Source organism: Physella acuta, unplaced genomic scaffold, assembly GCF_028476545.2.
Source record: "Physella acuta isolate Inbredline_101_S28 unplaced genomic scaffold, ASM2847654v3 ptg000784l, whole genome shotgun sequence".
NCBI classification, from domain to species: domain Eukaryota; kingdom Metazoa; phylum Mollusca; class Gastropoda; family Physidae; genus Physella; species Physella acuta.
In genome coordinates this window covers 54,083-80,670 of record NW_026732302.1, presented here as the reverse complement: position 1 = coordinate 80,670, position 26,588 = coordinate 54,083, and the positions used below count along the sequence as shown (strand labels likewise).

Here is a 26,588-nt window from a genome sequence, read left to right as displayed (position 1 = left end):
TTAAATTCTAAAATATTTTCATTAAGTCTGGTTGATCATGCTTTCACAGCTTTCCTATTTCTTTACTACACCAATCTTTTTAACAAATAGTAAAACTAATAACAGTTTGTAAAATATTTACTGGAACAAAAAATGTAGCAGAACATGTTCAACAATAATACTCCCATCAAACATTACAAAAAGCATCACTTTATTTATTTACAAGACAACATTTAAATGTTACAAAGGTAACAGTGCCGCAGGAGTTTAAAAATGATTGACATGGAACACTGCAGGTGATTTGGTTTTTGTAACAGGTTATCAAAGTGTCCATAAATGGTGTCGGGAATAAGTTGAGTTTTTGTTTGTGATGTGACTAAGTGTGTAAAGAGGCATTAAAAGGTGATGTTATTCATAGACAATCCCAGAGTTCTGTCAACATTCATAGCAAACTTTGTATAAGTAAAAAAAAAAAAATACAAGGAAGAAAAGCCACATTCCCATAAATATGAGCTATTGCAACTAAAAACTTCACCAGTAGCCTTAAGTAATGTGAAAGATTGATTTATTTGTAGATTGCCAGTTGTCAGTAGATTTTTTTTGCTTACGTTACATTTTTAGTGGAATGCATAGTGAAAAAAAAAGTTACATTTTTTCCCTAATTTTTCCTGAGAAGCAAAGATGGAATAAGTGACTACATAAAGTCTGATTGTAGAATATGAGACCATGGCAAGCAAGAAAACAAAGATGCAGAAACATTTCTTTGAACTCATGAACATTCATGAAGTATGTTAAATTGTTAAGCTTGCAGTGTATTTAAAAAAAAATTATAGTGAAATAAATATTAAAATGATAAATAAAAAAAAAAATTAATTTCTAATTACATTGAACAAATTTTAATATATCACAGTTATAAAAAAAAATTAAACTGGCTAATACAAAGAAAAATTTGGCAAAAAATATTTTGAAGAGATTGAAAATGTACAAACTTTGGCACAAACTTATTAACTGTCATTCTGTGCAAATATTGTGTATGAGGAATATAAGCAAGTTAAGAAATTAAGTGGATAAGATGGATGATATTGCTTGCAACATTATCAGCTGAATTTTGGACAATCTGGCAAATTTTAAAAATAAAAACAGATGCAGTGTAACAGAAATTTTGGTTTAAAAATCACAGGGCAGCTTACTGTACACGCTGATTAACTAAAATTTTCTTTTTCATTATTTTTTTAAAAACAATTCACCAGCAATATTAAAAACATGTCGGATTTTGAAATGGCTTATTATGCATGTTACATTAAGTTAAAAAACAAACAAATGATTTAATTATGCATAAAAAGTGTAAAGTATTTTTGGGAGAAAAATCTGGCACAAGTTACTGCTGCAGTTTAAAAAAATATGGCGCTCAAAATATTGAATAGTAAACAAACAAGCTCAAATGAAGACAATTTGTAGATACACCAGCATCTACAACAGTGATGGTGTTAACACACTCATTGCAAGGTAAAGGTCAATTTATCAAAATTCAGTTCAAGGTCATTGCTTAAAAAACCTAGGATTTAAATTTAAGCGCTAAATTATTTATAAAAAAAAGTTTTACAAATAAAATGAACAATTTCCAAATGAACAATTTCCAATAAATTTTAAAAATATGTACACCCATAATTCTCGGCAGAAGATTTTGGAAGATCTTGGTCCTATTTGAATCAAGAGGTTCTGCACATAGTGTGTCCTAAACTGTGATAATTTAATCAAGCATAAGAAATCTACACTGTAGCTTTAAGGTAGGCTTGATTGAAAACTTTGGAATATTATGGTCACTTCATATCATGTGGTCAGTCCATACAGCATGATAAAAGAAGCCTGTGACATGAGCTTCATCATATCAGAAACATTCACAGCAAAGTTATCTTAATGGCTGTCGGAAATAAACCAACACTGATGATTTGGGCAAGTATGTGTTTTATCTTGACCGCCATTTTCTCCCATAATTTCACAGGACACATTGCTTTAGGCCAACGCTGGAACTCAGTGTATCCAGGTGCTGCTAGTGAGGGAGAGGTCAGTGCAGTTAGCTGGACCACACCATGCACTGAAACAGTGTCACATCCACACTCTCCAACACAGCTTCTTATTTAAAGTAAATCTGTCTGTTGGAGCTCAGTTAAAGGGAGATCACTTCCAAAAAAACATAACTCTTTTGATTTGAGTGTTTAGCATTGTCAAAATAAATCCACAGAAAAAAATAAAGTAAAAGATGATTCTGGTTCAACAAAGTTCAGACAGGTTTTACTGTAGTAACTTTTGTAGCTGGGATACCAGTCTCACTGAGCACTTGTATCAGTGATACTTGTCTCACTGTGCTAGTAGTGATTCACTTCAATGATTATCAGATAGGAATATGGAATAAAAGATATTTTATTACGCTCAACAAACGCCAGCTGGGCAACATGAACTCCGCAACTTCTGGATGACATGAACTTTCAAGGTCACATCGACTGACCTTGTGTTACCTCTAGTCACGTAGATTGACCTTTCAACTCTCGCACACTGTTCAATATCCTAAGCCTGTGCTCCCCATCCCGGATGCCCATCTTCATGATGCTGGCAGCGTTGAGCTGGACAAGCGCCCCCATGGAGTCCCAGCCGTTGCGGAGAAACGTGGCCGTGTATTCTGTCAGTCCCAGACCCTTCAGCCAGTCCTGGACAGTCGTTGGTTTCTTCAGCTCCTCGTACGGTCTGATGGCGATGGAGGGGTAGATGTCCTGTGGGATAGAAAGTTGGGAGGGGTAAATGTCCTGTGGGATAGAAAGTTACGAGTGTTAAATGTCCTGTGGGATAGAAAGTTGGGAGGGGTAAATGTCCTGTGGGGGGTAGAAAGTTGGGAGGGGTTAATGTCCTGTGGGGGGTAGAAAGTTGGGAGGGGTTAATGTCCTGTGGGGGGTAGAAAGTTGACGCAACGTATATCAATGGGAAGAGAGCAGTTACAGGGAGGGTATGTCTGGGGTAACTTGTAACAAGAGAGGGAGATGGGGAATGGTTGCCCAGAAGGGGGGGGGGGGCACACATGTAAAAAAAAAGGTAAGATGCTGAAGCTTTAAAAACTTAACTAAACCAAAATTTAGTAAGAACGGACCATAATGTTATGTGTGTAATATTCAATATTGACTATCAGTTTGAAACAATGCTGCATTAATATCACTTTAAAGACTAGTTGTCATCCCCTAATTTATTTTACCAGCTATCCAACACAGTAACTACCTTCCATACCTACCCTTCACCAGTAATACATGACAAACAGATTGGAATAACATTTAACACACTCAAATTAAAAAAAATAAAAAAAAAAGGAAACAAAACATTTTTTATTTATTCCCCTAGGTGTGAGTACCATTTTGACATAACTTTAGCTACAAGTAACATCTTACCTCACTCTCAGGAAGAGGGGGCGCCGAAGGAACTATTTTAGGCTTTGGTGAGGTCACAGGTGGAAAGAACTCGTCGCCATCAATCCTTGCCTGCCAGACTAGCGGAGAGTTCCGAGGCAAATCCGAGTCTGTTTTTTTTGGCAAGTTCTTGAACCCAGGTAGGGGGTACATCACAGATTTGACCTTTGGCCTTGCAGAAGCTGGCGGGGACGCCTCCCCTTTCTTGGGTAACAAGTGTGTAGGGTACAGAGGCGTGACAGCAGTTCCGTTAGATTTTTGTCGCATGATGGCGCTATTGAAATCTATCCCGGAAGCTGTGTCGCCGGCGCTCTGTTCACCAGAGCGTGACGCATCTGCAGGTTTTTGGAGACTGAACTGACCCATGTGAGGGGTCTTGCTTCGTTTGTTTGGAAGGGGTGGGGGGTCGTTAGTGCTCTCGTCAGGTGTGTCAGGGACAGGGTCAGAGGGCGCGCGGCGGATGATGTTGTGGTTGACGTAGTGCGCAGGGACGCCAGCCAGCGGGTCGTCCTCCGCTGGGTGGAGGAGGAAGGTGGCGGAGGGGGAGACCTGGGACGCCACGGAGAGAGGGAACATGTTGGTGTGAGAGGCGTCAACTGGCGGGGACAGGGACAGGAACTCCTCAGGGTCATGGTACTCCGTATCCAAGGCAACGATTTCTGAAACACATTCAGAATAAATTTAAAATTACAACAGAAATAATTCTTTTCAATCATGTAAAAAAAGGAAGATATTCAAATTTTGCAGGCAATTAGGATTTCTCTTCAAGGGAAATAACAGAGTGTTAAGGGACACAACTCATACCATAAGTTTTTCTGCTTGATTTTGACACCAGACCGCCTGTTGCATTAGATGATATGTACCATTCTCCTCTGTAAAATAAATAAAAAGGTTAACATTGTTTAAAATGCTAAGTGTATAAAGAATGCACAAAAGATTCAAGAAAAAAATTATCTTCACAAGAGAAAATTAATTTTATAAATTTTAAAACAAAATATTTAGTGGACAAAACATTTTTTTTATTTACTTCAGCTTCCCAGTCTCCTCCCCATAGTGTGTCATAGTTGCCTCGAAATAGCACGGCTCTCCAGTGAACATGTCCTTGAGGGACAGCACACACTCACCTGGTAGGGTGGGGAAAACAAAAGGTAAACACTACAGGTAATTGATCACTAATCATTCATGTATACCACAACACTTGACCAGGGATCTTATTACAGTGTTTGGTCCCATGTGTACCACAAAACTTGACCAGGGATCTTATTACAGTGTTTGGTCCCATGTGTACCACAACACTTGACCAGGGATCTTATTACAGTGTTTGGTCCAATGTGTGCCACAACACTTGACCAGGGATCTTATTACAGTGTTTGGTCCAATGTGTGCCAGGTACTGAATGTGGAAAGAAGATGCAAAAAAACCAGCCCAATGACCTTATTAGAATGTCCCCCTCCCCCTACAGTGTATGCTGGGTACTGAATAGAGCTGTGTGAAATGAGAACCACCAAGAGAATGACAGTTGGCCGTTGACTTTTTGAACCAGCTAAAACAAATATGAGCTTGTAAAGAGAACATACTGCAAGACTCATTCATGGTAATCTCCCTCCCTCCCTCCCAGTAGAAAGTTGAATTAAAAATGCTAGAGTTAGGTCACGTATTGACAACCTACCGTAAGACTCGTGGTCACCTCCCCCCCCCCCCCCAGCAGAAAGTTGAACTAGTCACGTAATGACAACCTACCGTAAGACTCGTGGTCACCTCCCCCCCCCTAGCAGAAAGTTGAACTAGAAATGCTAGAGTTAGGTCACGTAATGACAACCTACCATAAGACTCGTGGTTCCCCCCCCCCCCAGCAGGAAGTTGAACTAGTTACGTAATGACAACCTACCGTAAGACTCGTGGTCCTCCCCTGCACCTTTGACAGCTATCAGGATGTGCTGGTCCTCCAGGTAATCCACGTCACCAAACAGAGGACGCAGCTGCAGCACAAGGCAGGACAAAAAAATTTATTTCAAATTGTTGACTTGTTTTATACATGGAACAAAACAAATTTTTAAAGGAAACGAACACACCGACTGCATCTAATGTCTGGATAAAAATTTGTATTTTACACTAAAATTGTTTCAAGAAAATCAACCTGAGGAAGTTGTTCTGCTGTCCACACTGGGTTGTTTGTAAATCCTAATTTTTGACTTTCTCCAAATCTTTTGTTAGACTCGCAGCAAATTATATCTGAAACATTGAGTAGTTCAGCTTTTGAAAAACAGAAGAATTAAATTGCAGATATATTTATTTTTTAAATATCATTCAGGTTCAAGATTTTTTTCTTGTTTTATTTAAAATTAAAAAAAAAAACACTTAAAAAAATGAAATAAAAATCTGCATAAGACTTAAAGTCTACTGTTTCAGTGGTTTGTAGTGAGAGTTTTATCTAACCTTATGCCAAAACAAAAAAAAAAGTTAAAAATAAATAATAAAACCTACAATAAACAAAAAATCTTTTGTAATTTAACAAATAGAGACATTTTTATTTTCAATTTCAATGTTTTTATTTTCTTAAAAAAATACTGTAACATTAAGCTTCAACAATTAATTTAGATAAATAAACAAAAAGCCAAAAAGCAATAAAAATCTGGCAGGCTAAAATTGCCTAGTGATTCTAAAATTGTAAATTAAAAAGAAACCAAAAGGTATTCTAATTATTAAACAAACTTTTCTAGTTTATAAAGCAGAAGAAAGTATTATAAGAAATTTCAGAAGAGATTTGAAATAAGCTGTAAATTTTACACAACTATCTTAAACATGAGTGAATGGTCAACTTGCCTTTTGGCATGTTGCAGAGTGATTACTAAGTCAAGAAAAAAGTAAGGCAGATATATGTACACATACACATATGTTGAGATATAAGTATATGATACTTTAAGAATAAGACTAGTTGAGATATATAACCAAAGAAAAATTTTAAATCATTCAACAACAATGTGTTTGTGTTAGGGAGAATGCTGGTTCTTTGATATTTGTGGAAACTAATTCAGCAGATCTTGAGGGTAGGCTGCAAACAGTAAATGTTGACTCAATGGTGCAGTGTGGGCTGGGGTGGGCTAGGGTAGGCTGGTGTGGGCTAGGGTGGGCTTCAAACAAAGTGAATGTTGACTCAATGGTGCAGTGTGGGCTAGGGTGGGCTGGTGTGGGCTAGGGTGGGCTTCAAACAGAGTGAATGTTGACTCAATGGTGCAGTGTGGGCTGGTGTGGGCTTCAAACACAGTGAATGTTGACTCAATGGTGCAGTGTGGGCTGGTGTGGGCTTCAAACAAAGTGAATGTTGACTCAATGGTGCAATGTGGGCTGGTGTGAGCTGTGGTAGGCTGGTGTGGGCTAGTGTGGACTTCAAACAGAGTGAATGTTGACTCAATGGTGCAGTGTGGGCTAGTGTGGACTTCAAACAGAGTGAATGTTGACTTAATAGTGCAGTGTGGGCTGGTGAAATGCAGACACAGTCAGACATTATGGAAGTTAATCAACTGCTCAGTGGGGGAGGGGGAATGATCCTTAGATTTACACTTAAGATACTGGTCTTGGAGTCCTAACAGTTTCTAACCTCTTAAATTAGTGTAATGTGGAAACTAATAACTAATTGGTTTTAGGCATTGATTGCCTGAAAGTTTTGGCAGGGGGTGGGGTGAGAGTAGGGGGTGGGGTAAAAGGATGGGGAGGGTGCAAGGGTAGGGTAAAAGGTGGGGAGGGGGTGAGTGGGGGGAGGGGCTGAGAGTAGGGATCAGAGTAGGGGGTAGGTGAGTGGTGGGGTGAGAGTGGGGGTGCAGGCAAGAGTAGGGGGTGGGGGCAAGGGTAGGGGCTGGGGTAAAAGGAGGGGGTGGGGCAAGGGTAGGGGCTGGGGTAAAAGGATGGGGAGGGTGCAAGGGTAGGGTAAAAGGTGGGGAGGGGGTGAGTGGGGGGAGGGGCTGAGAGTAGGGATCAGAGTAGGGGGTAGGTGAGTGGTGGGGTGAGAGTGGGGGTGCAGGCAAGAGTAGGGGGTGGGGGCAAGGGTAGGGGCTGGGGTAAAAGGAGGGGGTGGGGCAAGGGTAGGGGCTGGGGTAAAAGGAGGGGGTGGGGGCAAGGGTAGGGGCTGGGGTAAAAGGAGGGGGTGGGGGCAAGGGTAAGGGCTGGGTTAAAAGGAAGGGGTTAGGTGAGAGTAGGGGTGGATCACAGGGGGGTAGGAGGAGAGAAAGGGGTTGAGGTGGGAGCAAGGGTGGGTTATAAGCAGGTAAAGGGGTCTGCTGGGGTAGATGAATATTAAAGGTCATATATATTTAGGTCATTCAGCAGGCTTATCATTATCAGAAACAATTTCTCTACAGTGTTTTTTTTTTTATGTGACTGTGGTTTCTAAGGGTGAAAGCCATTTATTTTAATGTGATAAAACTGTATTTGAATAAAACATTTTAAAAAATAATTAGGCCATATAAGAAAAAAATAGTTTTAGGAATTAGTTATAGTTAGTTAACAAGAAAAGATTTTAAACATCAAGAGTTGAAAAGTGTTGGCCAGTAAAGAAAAGCTTGCAGATTTCAGACAGTGAATAAACAAACATTAACTCTACAAGAAACATGTGCTCCTGTAAAACCATGCACTGATTTTTGGAACTCTCTTAAGTTAAAGATTTAAATGCTTGTAGGATGTTTCTGTTTTCAAACAGTGAATAAACAAACAGGTATGACCCTAGAACCATGCACACATTTTTTTTGTTGCAACTCTTGGATTAAAGATTTAAATGCTGGTAGCAAGTTATTTGAACAAAGTAACTTTTCTATTCTGTGAGAATTGTGGGTAAAAATATCTACTTCTTACCCTGACCACGATTGGCTAAAAAAATAAAAGAAACGTTTTATACGACTGGCTAAATAAATGAAACAAATGTATTATAAGTTGACCTTTAAACTATGAACTGCTTTTCTCTTTTTTTCCCTGACTGCTGAGGTTTACAAGTCACAACAACCAACATCTTTCATGCACTTAAAACAAAAACCAACCAAAGGGAGATCACTATAACATTCAGTTTAACCATGCAACAAAGGGAGGCAAACATACATTTTATCCTCAACTCAAAAAAAAAGTAAAAGATGAAAATGTAAAAAAAAATAGTTGAGGAAATAAATCATTAATTAATAATTGATTAAAGACAATAGCAACTCTACCTGGTAAACATGCAGATGAGAACTCCAAGAAATAGAACTGTTTTGTGCTAGTTTTGATCTGAAATACACATGTTACACATAGATCTACAACATAATAAAAGTGCATAGAGAATACAAATCACATGATTTTTTTTTTACATTTTAAAAATATTTATCATCTTTTCATTACATTAAAAAGAATGATATTTCAACAAAAAATGTACTGATTACTTAGATACCACCATCCTTCATTACAAATGACTTGTTAAACTCTAAAAATGACACTGAAATAAAATGATGTCTAAGTTCTACCCCCCCCCCCCCCTCTCCAACACCTATATCAACAACCGTAAGTCTAACATATATAAACATGCTTTCTTCCTTTTTTGTCCTAAAAAAACAACAAAATACATGCTGTTTCTTAATTAAAGAGATAAATGGAATAATTATTTTTAAAAATATACTGTTTCTTAAATAAAGTTATAAATGGGAGAAAACTTTTGGAACTCCCAAAACAAAAAAAAGTTTGAAAGATTGAAGAATTTTTATGTGAAAAACAAAATCAAATTAAATTGTGACCATTAAATATCTAGTTAAAGGTAGATATTCATACCTATAAAGCAACTTAATAATTAAAAGAAGAGTACCATATCATTACTGCATGTGAGACAAATATTTTACAGGGTTTGAATACAAAATAATGAAAGAATTAGTGAAGTGCTTGAAACCTACCTGAGCCTCAATATTTTTGAAGATGAACTTGACATTCAGGTTGTCTTGTAGGGACGCCCTGTTCTGGATGAAAGGGGAGGAGATGCCGACAGTGAAGGACCCAAACACTGGGCGGTGATCACTGTTCAGCAGGTTGTCTACAGAACCTGCAGAATTATATCACATATGAATGTCACACTGAGTTATTTCCCATATGAATGTCACACTGAGTTATTTCCAATATTAATGTTACAATAGTTCAGGGGTCTCCAAACTACCGCCTGCAAAGTCCTCTCATCCGGCCCGCGGATATCTTTTTGTCCACGGAAAAAAAAGTTTGTTGGAGGTGGCTGAGGAACTATGCCCAGAAAATTCAAAACAACTTGAAAATGTAGCTTTTGGTGCTAATACAATTGCCCACCGTGTTGCAGACATTGGTAAAAACATTGTGACTCAAATAGCGAAAAATACAAGCATGTTTCACTATTTTTTAAATTGCAATGGATGAGTCGCTAGACAGCTGTTCTACCTCTTAACTGTTTATATTCATTAGAGGTGCGGATGAAACATGAACCTTAACACAAGAGCTGTCTTCCCTACATAATATGTATATCACTGTTGTCGGAGACGATATTCAATGAGTTAAAAAAACATTTGACGATTATAACTTGGACTGGACTAACCTCAGTTAACTGAATGTTGATGGAGGAAAGTACATGCGTGGCAAAAAGAAAGGCTTGGTCGGACAAGTGAATGAGAAAAAATATTTAAATATTCTACAACCAATGTTCCTGCACGGTATTATGCTCCTGTATTTTCTCCGGGAGGGGGACACTTGAAATGTGTATGTATATCTACATAAATTATATTTCGTCGTGGGGGGGGGGGGGGGAAAGAAAGTGTAGACGTTCTTCAGGGGGGGGGGGGTGTGCTCTGCCACCCCAAAGAAATGCCTGGAAGAAACTCTGGCCCCCCGAACTGATATTTGATACTTTATGCGGCCCTCTGATTAAAAAGTTTGGAGACCCCTGCAATAGTTTATTAGTTGATGTTCTTAGAAATATATCTTTAACAAGTTGTGGTAAAAAATAAATAAATAGAAATCTGTTTGAAATATTATAATGAAATTAGTATAAATATTTTTGTTTATTCTTAAAAAAAAATAATCAAAACTCCACCAAGTTCCCCTGCTCACCATATGCGATGTTTTCAATGAAAGTTCCAGGGAACGAGTGCCACAGGATCCGGTCACACCAGGATGGAACATTTATCCTTTCCTGGCAACATAAATAATGTTACGTTTTTAATCTTACAAATGTTTTTAGTAGGTTATAATTAATACAAACTTTTCAATTTTATTACAAAAACAAATTTTAGTTGGAATGAATGTAGATTACCGTAGTGGTTTTAATTTTCTTCCAGTCGTACTTGTAGCCTGGGGTCTGTCTCTCAAGGCGATAGGTCGGCATAAACAAAATCTCAGACTCATCTAAAGGGGAAAAAAAATTCCATTTTACAAAATGTAGAATTGTAGATCAACATGGCTGGATATGTAGTTTCAACATCAAAACAGAAATAAGTAGTTTTAAGTAGTGTTATTGCAAAAAAAATTTTTATTAAAATTTTTATTTAACATCTTCTATCTATATATATAATTCTCTTCTGGGAGCCGTTAGAAAACAAGCTGCAAGCGCCTCCTTACAGTCCCCTCTCTTTCTCTCTATCACTATCACTACCACCCCCACATTGTCTGGTGAGTTGTGGTCACGCTAAATAAATGTTTACAAATCGTAGAGCTGGGTTTAGTGACGGCTATTAGGGGCAGATAATTTAGTATGAAACTATTTTAAACTTACAGGAGGTAACTAAGAGGAGGCTGCTTTCACGGGGGATGGGGGGGGGGGGGGGGGAGTGTAGGGTCGGGGTTAGGGGAAAGGGGGGGGGGTTAGTGTTTTAAAGCAATTATTTTCAGAGGCAGCATTGGTACTGTCGAATTCACAAATTATGAATTACTGAAAAGTAGAAAAAACAACTAAATAGCGGCGTATGATATGCCGCGGGTCGGCTCGTTATTAATAACACAAAATTTTATTATCTGACCTAGTTATAAACAGTAATATTTTAAATGAAGTGAAGTCAACTTGTGTAAAAAAATATGAACTTACTGAACCCAAAGAAAGCTTTCTTCTCATGTAAAAAATGTGAACTTACTGAACCCAAAGAAAGCTTTTTTCTCAAACTGGCATCTCCTCAGCTGGTCCTGCTCCAACACTGGAGTGATTTCCCTTTTGTCTAGTTTTTGTAGCACCAACTACAAGATCAAAGAAACTTGTCAGACAAGGCAGCAATGGAGGTGGGATTTGAAATGTATAGTAAAAGTCAGCAATGGAGGTGTGATTTGAAATGTATAGTAAAAGTCAGCAATGGAGGTGGGGTATCGAAAGTATAGTAGAAGTCAGACAAGACAGCAATGGAGGTGGGGTATCGAATGTATAGTAGAAGTCAGACAAGACAGCAATGGAGGTGGGATTTAGAAAGTACTGTAGAATTTATCATAAACTCATTTTTAAGGTATCTTTGGGACTCTGAATTTTAAAAATTGATTTAAGTAAATAATAATCATTGTTTGTAACTATCAGATAAAGCACAATAAGTGACTTAACAACTTTAGTTAATTATCATGTTAGTGATGACCATTTAATTAATCACATGTCATTAATCACTTTTTAGCAATGATGTAGCTAATGGCAAAGTAAATAATGTCTGTCTAGTCAGTAAACATGACGTAAGTCACCAAATAATTCGGCGTTAGTTATTTATGACATGATAACAAAGTAATGCTTATCAGCGATGAAGTAATTAGAGACCTCGTAGTTAATGACTAATTAGTGACCACACAACCCTCTCACCTCTACTGGCTCAGTCACCCTGTAGTTCAAGTCCCCAAAGAAAAAAACGTGGTGGAACTTGTGTGTGATGTCATAATTCTCCAGATTTTTTGGACCCATGTTCAAGTTTTTCAGGATGTCGCGGAAGTTGGCGTTCCTCCTGCAACACACGGGAAAACATTCCAAATTTGTTTTTTTTACAACCAAACTTGGTACACACTTCAAGTTCATTCTTCAACAGACAATAAAAACTTTCAAAAATATGTTTCACTTAAAAAAAAATGTGTATAAATATTATAAATATAAAAAAGCAATGTTCTCTTTCAAACCTGACGGTCTATGTGGCAAGTGAAGTAGAGTTCACTTGTTTCTGTGACCTCGGCTTACGAAGGGATAACGTAGTCAGAACTATGCCCAGCCGCCTTTACGTTCCCTAATGTGAGTTAGGTACCCGTCAGAGCTGGGTGGACCCAGGGACAGTCTACTGACTTGAACCCGGATTCGAACTCGAGACTTACGGGTTAGCAGTCCAGCTCTCAACTGCTAAGCCACTCCATTCGGGGTTAGTACATGGTGGAAATTTAAGCATACAAAATTTCCCTTAAACTAGAGTTCGAGTTGGTAAGATTGTTTATCATAGAACTTTATGATGAGTTGTTGAGGATGTTTTGGCGGGGACCTACCTCTCCAGTCTCTCTTCACCAGAAGCCAAGTGTGCGTTGATGAAGCAGAATGAGGTGCCACTAAGTAGAAACGATATGGCCACTGCACCTTTATTACCTGCAACAAGAACGTACGTAGGGATAGTTGGCATGTAAGAAATACTATAACATATTTGTAAAAACAAAATTTCTCAAAAAGATGAGTCACACAAAGGGGAGAGCATGACAAGTTGTGGCAAGGGAAGTAAGTTTGGAAACAAATTAAAAACAGGCAGAAAGCAGGTAAAGAGCAATAGAAAACAAATCACAAACATTAAAGTAACAAAACACAAAGAAGAGATGTACATACAAGGACAGCCAACAAGAAGAACACTACTCAAATACGTTGGCCACAATAAGTCAGAGCTAGAAGAAACAACAGAGACATAGTAAAAAAAAAAGGGGGAAGACAATCCATATGTGAGAATTGGTTTATAAAATAATAAATACCCAGTGCATTAGCTATCCCAGTCCTGACAGATGTTTTCTGTATGTGGCTGATCTTATTTCTGTGCTTTGGGTTGATGAAGACCAATGTACGAAGCCCCCACAAGGAGCAGGATTCAAGCTGTAGGACAGAAGGTAGCAGTCTGGTTAGTTATCAACAATTTAAAAGTCCATTTCTAAACATGAAAAACAATGTATGTAAAACTCCAGTTAAAAAACCCAACTTACTCTTACAACATAGTATTTTAAAGGAAATCTTTAGGTCAAAACAAGGGAGCAGACCTTTTAAGAAAAATACAAAGGCCCTGAACTCTAGCAAAAAACAAAGGCCCTTAACTCTTTAGCTCAAAACAAAGGCCCTGAACTCTTTGGCTCAAAACAAAGGCCCTGAACTCTTTAGCTCAAAACAAAGGCCCTGAACTTTTTAGCTCAAAACAAAGGCCCTTAACTCTTTAGCTCAAAACAAAGGCCCTGAACTCTTTGGCTCAAAACAAAGGCCCTTAACTCTTTAGCTCAAAACAAAGGCCCTGAACTCTTTGGCTCAAAACAAAGGCCCTGAACTCTTTAGCTCAAAACAAAGGCCCTGAACTCTTTAGCTCAAAACAAAGGCCCTGAACTCTTTGGCTCAAAACAAAGGCCCTGAACTCTTTGGCTCAAAACAAAGGCCCTGAACTTTTTAGCTCAAAACAAAGGCCCTGAACTCTTTAGCTCAAAACAAAGGCCCTGAACTCTTTGGCTCAAAACAAAGGCCCTACATTCTAGTTTTAAAACAGACACTGAACTCTTGATAAAAAGAACCCAAGTGCTTGAACTGTCTACATAAACAAAACCTCTAAACTAAATCAAAACAAAAACCATGAACTCTAGATCAAAACAAAGGCCCTGAACTCTCTAAATAAAAAGCTCAGGGCCAGTAACTCACCAGATCAACATCGAGATTGAGAGCAGCTTTCATGGCAGCCTTGAGTGTGTTGATCCAGTCCTTCTCTGTCATGCCACTCTCCTGTGTGCCGATGACATAGATGTCATGTGGCAGCCGACTCAATGTGCGGTCTTTACTTTTGCCCTCACCGTTACACTTGAGCCAGAACTTGAGGGACTCTACAGGCGCGGACTTACCTGAGGACACAAAGAAGAGTTAGTTACACGTCACACATTACACACTTCATGTACTACATTACACAGACGAGTTACACATCACACATTACAGACACCAATTACATGTCACACATTACACTCTTCACATAACTTGTAATTATCTTAAATATCTATCTTAAATATATCATATTTAAAGGCAATAGGATGGCATGGTCAAATAGTAGAGCATTCGGCTGATAATCCAAAGGTCTCAAGTTCAAATCTCGGTTCCCACTTGTGACTGAAGGATGTACTTGAGTCCACCCAGCTCTAATGAGTACCTGACTCACTTTAAGGAAAGTACCGAGGGCAAGACTCTAGCACTCGTGGTTGATAAAAATAACACAATTCATAACAAAATGTATTTAAAAAAAAGACATATTTTTACAGATTAGCAAATTTTACCCTTCAATAAAAACAAACAATAGAAGCAAAATAAAACATACCACAAAAATAACAAAATAATAAATAAAACCACAAAAAAAATGCATGCACATCATCAAAAATAACAAAATAAAAATACACCACAAAAAATAACAAAAATAAACACACATAGGCTACCACTGGAGTTATACAAAATACACACACCACCATATACTATCACCACTAAAATTAGAAAATAATGCATCATTCTTAAAAGAACAAACACCCCACCCCCAACCTCCCACTCCATACACTAACTATGACGTACCCATATTCCAAGTCCCAATGAAGATGGACACGTTGTCCACATCCTGTTCCTGGGAGTGTAGAGACTTCATCTGCCTGATCTGCAGACAGAACCTCTCCCTCTCCAAGACACTCTGGAACTGGTACGTGTATTTCTTCTTGTTGCTGAATATCACATGCAGGCGGCTGTTGTCTGTTGTGTTCTTCACCAGCTGTAGAACTGGGGATGGGAACCAACACATTTTACAGTGGCTCAGGATGAAATAAACATTTTACAGTGGCTCAGGATAAATCAAACATTTTACAGTGGCTTAGGATAAATCAAACATTTTACAGCAGCTTAGGATAAATCAAACATTTTACAGTGGCTTAGGATAAACCAAACATTTTAAAGCGGCTCAAGTTCAATTAAATATTTACAGTGGCTTGAGATCACCAAATTTTTAATCAAAGTTATACATTGTTAAACAAGAGCTAAAGAAACCAAAAAATTTTAAAAAGTAAATTTAATAGTACTAGTATTTATTCCTTAAATGCAAATAATTTTAAGTATTTAGACAGGTATTTATTTAACAACAAAAAGATTAAGGTGCAAATAAATTAAAATTAATAGTAAAATTCAGATTCAAGCTTAAAAAAATAAAAATATGAATTTGACTTTCAGTGTGAAAAAAATCTGGCAAGCTTACTCTTGTCATGTGGAAACATATTATTAGAGTCCAGGTGGTCTTTGGAAGGCTTGACAGCAAAAAACCTGCCTTGATGAATGTCAACTGTCAACTTCAGCTTGTAGTTGGCTTTTCCGTATTTTAAAACTTTCACCTGGGAGTGATTGTGCGCATTTCATTATGTTTCTAAAGGCTTAAAAAAACAATTTATAAAGGCTTTCAGTTTAAAGTACAATATAAATAAGATTTTTAATCAACCTTGGTGCAACTGAGAAAGGATTTCTAAACCCTAAGGCTAAAAATAATCTTAGTCCCAAGCTTACACACCTCAAAGGTAGACAACCTAGTCAACATGTTTACAGCATCACCTATTGAACATGCCTACAACATCACCTATTAAACAAGTCTACAACATCACCTATTGAACAAACCTACAACATCACCTATTGAACAAACCTACAACATCACCTATTGAACAAACCTACAACATCACCTATTGAACAAACCTACAACATCACCTATTGAACAAACCTACAACATCACCTATTGAACAAACCTACAACATCACCTATTGAACAAACCTACAACATCACCTATTGAACAAACCTACAACATCACCTATTGAACAAACCTACAACATCACCTATTGACACACACCACAAAGTTGGACAACCTATAGAACAAGCCTACAACATCACCTATAGAACAAACCTACAACATCACCTATTGAACAAACCTACAACATCACCTATTGACACACACCACAAAGTTGGACAACCTATAGAACAAGCCTACAACATCACCTATAGAACAAACCTACAACATCACCTATTGAACAAACCTACAACATCACCTATTGAACAAGCCTACAACATCACCTATTGAACAAACCTACAACATCACCTATTGAACAAGCCTACAACATCACCTATTGAACAAGCCTACAACATCACCTATTAAACAAGCCTACAACATCACCTATTGAACAAGCCTACAACATCACCTATTGAACAAGCCTACAACATCACCTATTGAACAAGCCAACAACATCACCTATTGAACAAGCCTACAACATCACCTATTGAACAAGCCAACAACATCACCTATTGAACAAGCCTACAACATCACCTATTGAACAAACCTACAACATCACCTATTGAACAAACCTACAACATCACCTATTGAACAAACCTACAACATCTACTATTGAACAAGCCTACAACATCACCTATTGAACAAACCTACAACATCACCTACTGAACAAACCTACAACATCACCTATTGAACAAGCCAACAACATCACCTATTGAACAAGCCTACAACATCACCTATTAAACAAACCTACAACATCACCTATTGAACAAACCTACAACATCACCTATTGAACAAGACTACAACATCACCTATTGAACAAACCTACAACATCACCTATTGAACAAGCCAACAACATCACCTAGTCCACAAGCCTACAACATCACCTATTGAACAAGCCTACAACATCACCTATTGAACAAGCCTACAACATCACCTATTGAACACACCTACAACATCACCTATTGAACAAACCTACAACATCACCTATTGAACAAGCCAACAACATCACCTATTGAACAAGCCAACAACATCACCTATTGAACAAGCCTACAACATCACCTATTGAACAAGCCTACAACATCACCTATTGAACAAGACTACAACATCACCTATTGAACAAACCTACAACATCACCTATTGAACAAGCCAACAACATCACCTATTGAACAAGCCAACAACATCACCTATTGAACAAGCCTACAACATCACCTATTGAACAAGCCTACAACATCACCTATTGAACAAACCTACAACATCACCTATTGAACAAACCTACAACATCACCTATTGAACAAGCCAACAACATCACCTATTGAACAAACCTACAACATCACCTATTGAACAAGCCTACAACATCACCTATTGAACAAGCCTACAACATCACCTATTGAACAAACCTACAACATCACCTATTGAACAACCCCTACAACATCACCTATTGAACAAACCTACAACATCACCTATTGAACAAACCTACAACATCACCTATTGAACAAACCTACAACATCACCTATTGAACAAGCCTACAACATCACCTATTGAACAAGCCTACAACATCACCTAGTCCACAAGCCTACAACATCACCAACTGAACAAGCCTACAACATCACCTATTGAACAACCCCTACAACATCACCTATTGAACATGCCTACAACATCACCTATATGACACACACCTCAAAGGTAGACAATGGAATGCTGATGCTGCTGTTCCTACGCAGCCCAAGGGGCAGGAATGTTGAAGGTGGGCCCAGAGTTCCCGGCGTCGCCTCATCTGGACATGTGTATTCATCCTCCTTGACCTTTGAACTGTCCTTGACCACCTCTTGAGCCTGAGTTCATTAGAAAATTAAAAAGTCCTTAACACAAATCTGACAAAACAAATCCTTATTAAAAGATTTGCACTTTTTGCCATATCATGTACTATTTATAGAAGAGAACTTAATGAATAAAGGTGAGCACCACAGGTGTATAATTACCCTTTTCTCTAGTGCCAACACCTGGCTGCGACATGTCTCTAATTTACCAGCCAGAAAATCAATGTACGACCCCAGCTGGAAGATAGATGAAATTACATTCTGTCAGTTATGTGTTGGTAGTCACTGTTGGTGTACAGATACAGGAGGTGCTAGGTGCTTGATGTTATGATTATATTACTGATTGGTTCATTAGAGTTTGATGTCTTAATTAAATTGCTGATTGAGTTTGATGTCTTAATTAAATAACTGATTGAGTTTGATGTCTTAATTAAATAACTGATTGAGTTTGATGTCTTAATTAAATAACTGATTGAGTTTGATGTCTTAATTAAATAACTGATTGAGTTTGATGTCTTAATTAAATAACTGACACTTTTACTGGATTAAAATGTCCTAAGTGGACAATTTGATATCTGAATGACATCACTGACCCTGTCATTTGGGTTAGATGTCATGGTCCTCCTCTTGTCATCGTCCTCTTGGAACAACATGTCCTGACACATGGACAACTTCAGTAGGAACACGTCCAGTTCCCTGTGTGGATGGTTACAGTAGGAGTAGGTCGACCTTACATTTACAGTATTAGCAGGTGGACCTTACAGTTTAAGCATTAGTAGCTCGACTTTAGTATTAGTAGGCTGACCTTACAATTTAAGTGTTAGTAGCTGGACCTTATAGTATTAGCAGGTGGACCTTTACATTTACAGTATTAGTAGGTGGACCTTACAGTAATAGCTGGTTGAGCATACATTTACAGTTTTAGTAGGTTGACATCACAGTTAGACCATTAGTAGCTCGACCTTGGTATTAGCAGGTGGACCTTATATTTACAGTATTAGCAGGTCGACCTTACAGTACTAGCAGGTGGACCTTACAGATCCAGTATTAGAAGGTGGACCTTAAAATTACAGTACAAGCAGGGTGACCTTACATTTACAGTAGATGGACCTTACAGTTACAGTACTAGCAGGTCTGTCTTACACTTAAAGCAGGTTAACCTTACAATTACAGTTTTTTAACACGTGTATCTTACTCTACCAGCAGGCTGACCTATCCACTGACCACACCTACCTCTGTAATCCCTTCCCTGCGGTGGCAAGAAGTTTCTGGAACTCAGGCATTGGGTACCTGCCGCCCTCCATGCCCAGGTTCCTGGCGTCTTTATCCAAACCCTCGTCCACGTATGTCTTCATGGCGTCCACAAACTCCCCATCGCAACTGGAACATCAGACAGAGGTGGAATAAAACTTTCTCAAACACACAAATTTATTTTGAAAAGGCCATGACAATCTTTGAAAAATATTTTTTTAAAACCTTTTCTTTGTTTATCTCATCAAAGATTTGATAAGTTAGATCAAAGGATTACATTTTTAAGCTTTGATAAGTTACATGCCTAAAATCAAACCACTAAAACACCTATGGCTAGGATAAGGATTAAGGGAATGTTTTCTAAGATGATTAACAGAGAATACTAGAGATAAACAGTTTTAATGAAGAACAGATTATTAAAAATTATGAAAAATCATATTGAAAACTTAAGAGTGAAGTTATGTACAACAAAAAGTGAAAAAACAAACAACTCTGTTATGGTATGCAATATTATTGAATAATAATTATAAGCAATAATTTATATATAATAAATAAAATGCCACAATTAATATAGGTTCACCGTACCAGAATTCTCAAGATAAAATCCAACAGCTTTCAAGCTGTGCAGCACCTTCCCATTTCCTGTTACTTCAATTTTTTTATTCAACCGCAGGTGGGCACTTGCCAGATTTTCATGCCAAAGTAAACCAAATGGATAAACAAATCTAACCTAGATAGATCCAGCCTGGCAAAGTTGTTAAGCACGCCAAACTTGAAGGTTCTGGAAGCTCCGCCCCTCTCATCTGTGTCAGGGGTGTGTTTTGTGTCGTCAAAGTCGTCGTCCTCTGTAACAAGCGACCAGGTTAAATTAAAACCAATTGTCCAGGTAGAATTAAAACCAAATAAACAGGTAAAATTAAAATAAAGTGGCCAGGTAAAATTAAAATAAAGTGTCCAGGCAAAATTAAAACCAAGTAGCCAGGTGAAATTAAGAGCCTAATAACCAAGTAAAATAACCAAATAACCAGGTAAAATTAAAACCAAATAACCAAGTAAAATAAAAACCAAATAAATAGGTAAAATTAAAGCCAAATGGCCAGGTTAAATTAAAACCCAAATAACTAGGTAAAATTAAAACAGTGTCCAGGTAAAATTAAATCAAAATTCTATATAAAACACAGATGTCTACAAAATCTGACCTCAAGGACAGAAGAAGTTTCCATTAAACAGATGAAGTAGAGTTTACCTGTTTGCTTACGAATAAAAATCCTTATTGACCAGAGTAGATAAAGTAAACATGGGGATATGAGGACAATGACCTGTGATAAAAATGGTTCCAGACCTACCTGAATCTCCCTCCGGAACTTCCGCCCCCTCAGGTGAGATGGGTTTCTTGAGGGCACAGACCAGGCCATTCTTCTCTCCCTTGTTGATGTAGGAGTTGATCAGACTGGGCAGGTCATTGTAGCTGGGGGGCTGCATGTCACCTTCAGACTGGACACACATACAGGGTCAGACAACGTAATCACACACATACAGAGTCAGACGTATTCACACACATACAGTGTCAGACGTATTCACACACATACAGGGTCAGACAATGTAACCACACACATACAGACTGAACATAGGAGATTCACAGTCAGACAACATATACACATACATACAGGGTTAGACAACGTATTCACACACATACAGTGTCAGACTGGACATAGGAAATTCAGTCAGACAATGTATTCACACACATACAGGGTCAGACAATGTATTCACACACATACAGTGTCAGACTGGACATAGGAAATTCAGTCAGACAATGTATTCACACACATACAGGGTCAGACAACGTATTCACACACATACAGTGTCAGACTGGACATAGGAAATTCAGTCAGACAACGTATTCACACACATACAGTGTCAGACTGGACATAGGAAATTCAGTCAGACAACGTATTCACACATACAGACTGGACATAGAAGATTCACAGTGTCAGACACCATATCCACATGCATACAGTGTCAGACACCATATCCGCACACATACAGTGTCAGACACCATATCCACATGCATACAGTGTCAGACACCATATCCACATGCATACAGCATCAGACACCATATCCACATGCATACAGTGTCAGACACCATATCCACATGCATACAGCATCAGACACCATATCCACATGCATACAGTGTCAGACACCATATCCACATGCATACAGCATCAGACACCATATCCACATGCATACAGCATCAGACACCATATCCACATGCATACAGTGTCAGACACCATATCCACATGCATACAGCATCAGACAACATATCCACATGCATACAGCATCAGACACCATATCCACATGCATACAGCATCAGACACCATATCCACATGCATACAGCATCAGACACCATATCCACATGCATACAGTGTCAGACACCATATCCACATGCATACAGCATCAGACAACATATCCACAGACTAGGATCTCACCAAAAGACAATAACTGCTGGATGTCTACAGAACAAATAATGTGGACAACAGTGTGTTGGACAACCTCACTACCCCCACACCCCCAGTCCTGGCCACCCCCCACCCACCCCACCTGTTATTTACAGTCTATTCTGTTGACAGGATGTTTTGTTTACCTTTGTTACTATTTTTATCTCAGAAGACACTTTAAGATAGTACAGTATCATCAAGCTCGTTTGTTGTGTGGGTGGGACAAGCAATAAGGCATTCACACACACACACACATGCATGTACATTTACATACAGACATGCACACACATACACACATCGATAAAGACACACCATAGCACAAACATAGACACATGACAAAACACGCACACATAAAAAAAAACAAAGGGCCACATAGAAAGACAACCACAGACAGATACATGCACACCTAGACAGGCAAACACCTAAACAGATGCACACCTAGACAGATGCACACCTAGACAGATGCACATCTAGACAGATGCACATCTAGACAGATGCACACCTAGACAGATGCACATCTACACCTGGACAGACGCACACCTAGACAGACGCACACCTAGACAGACGCACACCTAGACAGACGCACACCTAGACAGACGCACACCTAGACAGACGCACACCTAGACAGACGCACACCTAGACAGACGCAAACCTAGACAGACGCACACCTAGATAGACGCACACCATACAGTCACATACCTATCCCATTTCCTTGAAATGTTCAAATCATGTTATTTCCTGCATCAGCTATATTTAATGTTAGAGTGTGTAACCCTCTGTGTGTGTGTGTATGTCTGTGTGTGTTTGTGTGCATGTGTGTATGTGTGTGTGGTGCGTGTGTGGGTGGAGAATAAACAAAACCCCAGTTACCTGCACTGAAATGCGTCCATCTTTGTCAGGTAAAATCCTGTACTGATGCACCCTGTTCTGATACCTGTAGACAGTTTTTAGGTAGCGCATGTAAAAAAAAAAATGAAATTGAATTTCTCCAGGAGAAAGTTTTTCTAGCACAGTTTTTTTTACAATTAGTTTGGAGTTTTGCTGTTGTTGAATTTGTAAATAAAGCAGTTGTTGAATTTGTAAATAAAGCAGGTTTCAAATTACACAGAGATCTCTTTCAGTTAGAAAACATGTGGCACACAGGTTAAGTTGAGAAACTCTAGATCATTGCAAAACTAAACAGTCTTGTGTTTGCTGTAAGTAGGGGGGGGGGGGCTACGTCTTGTGTTTGCTGTAAGTAGGGGTGGGGGGGCTACATCTTGTGTTTGCTGTAAGTAGGGGTGGGGGGGCTACATCTTGTGGTAGCTGTAAGTAGGTGGGGCTTATGTCTTGTGTTTACTGTAAGTAGGTGGGGCTTATGTCTTGTGTTTACTGTAAGTAGTGGGGCTACGTCTTGTGTTTGCTGTAATGGGGGGGGGGGCATATGTTAACAGTTATATTTTTTGTGCTGTATGTATTTTGTGTAATATTAAGAAACGAACAACTGTTTAGTTTTGCAATGATCTAGAGTTTCTCAACTTAACCTGTGTGCCACATGTTTTCTAACTGAAGGAGATCTCTGTGTAATTTGAAACCTGCTTTATTTACAAACTGTTAACATATGCCCCCCCCCCCCATTACAGCAAACACAAGACGTAGCCCCACTACTTACAGTAAACACAAGACGTAGCCCCCCCTACTTACAGTAAACACAAGACGTAGCCCCCCCTACTTACAGTAAACACAAGACATAAGCCCCACCTACTTACAGTAAACACAAGACATAAGCCCCACCTACTTACAGCTACCACAAGATGTAGCCCCCCCACCCCTACTTACAGCAAACACAAGATGTAGCCCCCCCCCCACCCCTACTTACAGCAAACACAAGACGTAGCCCCCCCCCCCCCCTACTTACAGCAAACACAAGACGTAGCCCCCCCCCCCCTACTTACAGTAAACACAAGACATAAGCCCCACCTACTTACAGCAAACACAAGACGTAGCCCCCCCCCCCCCCCCTACTTACAGCAAACACAAGACGTAGCCCCCCCCCCCTACTTACAGTAAACACAAGACGTAGGCCCCCACCACAGATTCGCTGTCCCTAACGAGGAAGCTGCCGTCCCCACCCTCCTGAAGCAGCAGCTCCTCCGAGTGCAGGCGAGAGATGCCTTTATGGAAGAACACGGCCGACATCCTCGTGTGCAGACTTCGGCCTTGACCTCGACCGTTTGAACTGAAAAACCAACTGAAATCTAAATTCACCATGTTTTAGAAATAAGACAAATTATATCTAAATCCACTGTATTTTAGAAATAAGACAAATTATATCTAAATCCACTGTGTTTTAGAAGTAAGACAAATTATATCTAAATTTACCATGTTTTAGAAATAAGACAAATTATATCTAAATTTACCATGTTTTAGAAGTAAGACAAATTATATCTAAATTAACCATGTTTTAGAAATAAGACAAATTATATCTAAATCCACTGTATTTTAGAAATAAGACAAATTATATCTAAATCCACTGTGTTTTAGAAGTAAGACAAATTATATCTAAATTTACCATGTTTTAGAAATAAGACAAATTATATCTAAATTTACCATGTTTTAGAAGTAAGACAAATTATATCTAAATTAACCATGTTTTAGAAATGAGACAAATTATATCTAAATTAACCATGTTTTAGAAATAAGACAAATTATATCTAAATTCACTGTGTTTTAGAAATAAGACAAATTATATGTAAATCCACTGTGTTTTAGAAGTAAGACAAATTATATCTAAATCCACCATGTTTTAGAAATAAGACAAATTATATCTAAATTTACCATGTTTTAGAAATTAGAGAAATTATATGACTGCATTTTGCTTTTGAAGAAATAAATGTTGCTGAATGGATGGTTAATTGGTTCAAGATTAATTAGTGTGATGAACTAAATTTAATTAATGTTCTTTTGAGTTGTGAGAATTCAACTTGTAGCCCAGGACTAAAACTAAATTAATTTTTGAAAGTTAATTTTATTAGTTCCAAAACATTGGAGGGGGGGGGGGGGAGATTTGAACAAACTGAAGCATAACTGATGATGGTTGACTTATGACTGGTGTTAGATGACTTATGACTGACTGATGGCCAGGGAATTTGTGACTGATAAGGGATGACTTATGAACTATGACTAGTTCAAACAAAACAAGTGAGCAAATTGTGTTAATTGTGCTGTTTAAATTTCAGAGCAACAAGGTAGTTTAGTGTGGCTTTTTAAAATAGGTAGGACATTTAGTTTTTTATAGGACATTATAGGGAATACAGGACATTTAGTTTTTTAAAGGACATTATAGGGAATATAGGACAATTAGTTTTTTAAAGGACATTATAGGGAATATAGGACAATTAGTTGGTGATTGGTTGTGTAAGGGCATTAAAAACAATAATTGATGGATTAAAGTTAGAAGGATAGGATAATAATAAGGTCACCATGCAACTTTGTTTATCATTAATTAAATGAAATAAATCTAGAAAACAATTTAATTTGGTCCACATTTTACATAAACATTTTATTTTCATTTTCCGTGGTAAATTTCTATTTTAATATTTAATGAATAATAATTAGGCCTATATTTAATTACATCACACGAAAGACTCGTGTTTTGAGATATCACTGTGGTAATCAATGCTCTAAAAAGAAAACAGAAAAATAGAAATTCATAAAAACTTTCATGCAATAAAAAACGTCAAATACCCAAAAAATAATATAAAATTATAAGTAGAAAGCAAACAGAATAAAATGTCATCCAAAATTGTGAGAAAAGGATGATAGACAGGTGAGAGAAGGTGAGAGAAGGATGATATACAGGTGAGAGAAGGATGATATACAGGTGAGAGAAGGATGAAATACAGGTGAGAGAAGGATGATATACAGGTGAGAGAATGATAAACAGGTGAGAGTATGATATACAGGTGAGAGAAGGATGATATACAGGTGAGAGAAGGATGATATACAGGTGAGAGAAGGATGATATACAGGTGAGAGAAGGGTGATATACAGGTGAGAGAAGGATGATATACAGGTGAGAGAAGGGTGGTATACAGGTGAGAGAAGGATGATATACAGGTGAGAGAAGGATGATATACAGGTGAGAGAAGTATGATATACAGGTGAAAGAAGGGTGATATACAGGTGAGAGAAGGGTGATATACAGGTGAGAGAAGGATGATATACAGGTGAGAGAAGGGTGGTATACAGGTGAGAGAAGGATGATATACAGGTGAGAGAAGGATGATATACAGGTGAGAGAAGTATGATATACAGGTGAGAGAAGGATGATATACAGGTGAGAGAAGGGTGGTATACAGGTGAGAGAAGGATGATAAACAGGTGAGAGAAGGTTGATATACATGTGAGAGAAGGATGATATACAGGTGAGAGAATGATAAACAGGTGAGAGTATGATATACAGGTGAGACAAGGATGATATACAGGTGAGAGAAGGATGATATACAGGTGAGAGAAGGATGATATATATAGTTAAATCAAGAGAACGAGTACGTAACTGCACCAGTGCTAAACACATGCAGAGATGAAAGATGTCAGACATCACAGATGTCAACTTACTTTGTACACATG

General features: G+C 38.2%; 1 protein-coding gene across 1 annotated transcript; it reads right to left on the bottom strand.

Moving 5' to 3' along the window:
- Positions 1-453: 453 nt before the first annotated feature.
- LOC131950886 (phosphatidylinositol 3,4,5-trisphosphate 5-phosphatase 1-like) lies at positions 454-26,588 on the bottom strand. The gene is made up of 26 exons (XM_059313086.1): positions 26,577-26,588; positions 24,022-24,207; positions 22,848-22,911; positions 20,829-20,976; positions 20,213-20,327; positions 19,465-19,611; positions 18,825-18,927; positions 18,394-18,468; positions 18,091-18,246; positions 15,842-15,974; positions 15,175-15,372; positions 14,269-14,465; positions 13,350-13,467; positions 12,882-12,978; positions 12,220-12,358; positions 11,522-11,621; positions 10,708-10,799; positions 10,506-10,587; positions 9,332-9,477; positions 8,621-8,678; positions 5,566-5,660; positions 5,317-5,407; positions 4,456-4,552; positions 4,233-4,300; positions 3,411-4,087; positions 454-2,747 (listed from the first exon to the last, which is right to left on the bottom strand). The coding sequence occupies exons 1-26, from the start codon at positions 26,585-26,587 to the stop codon at positions 2,502-2,504; spliced, it is 3,639 nt and encodes a 1,212-aa protein (XP_059169069.1). The 5' UTR covers position 26,588; the 3' UTR covers positions 454-2,501.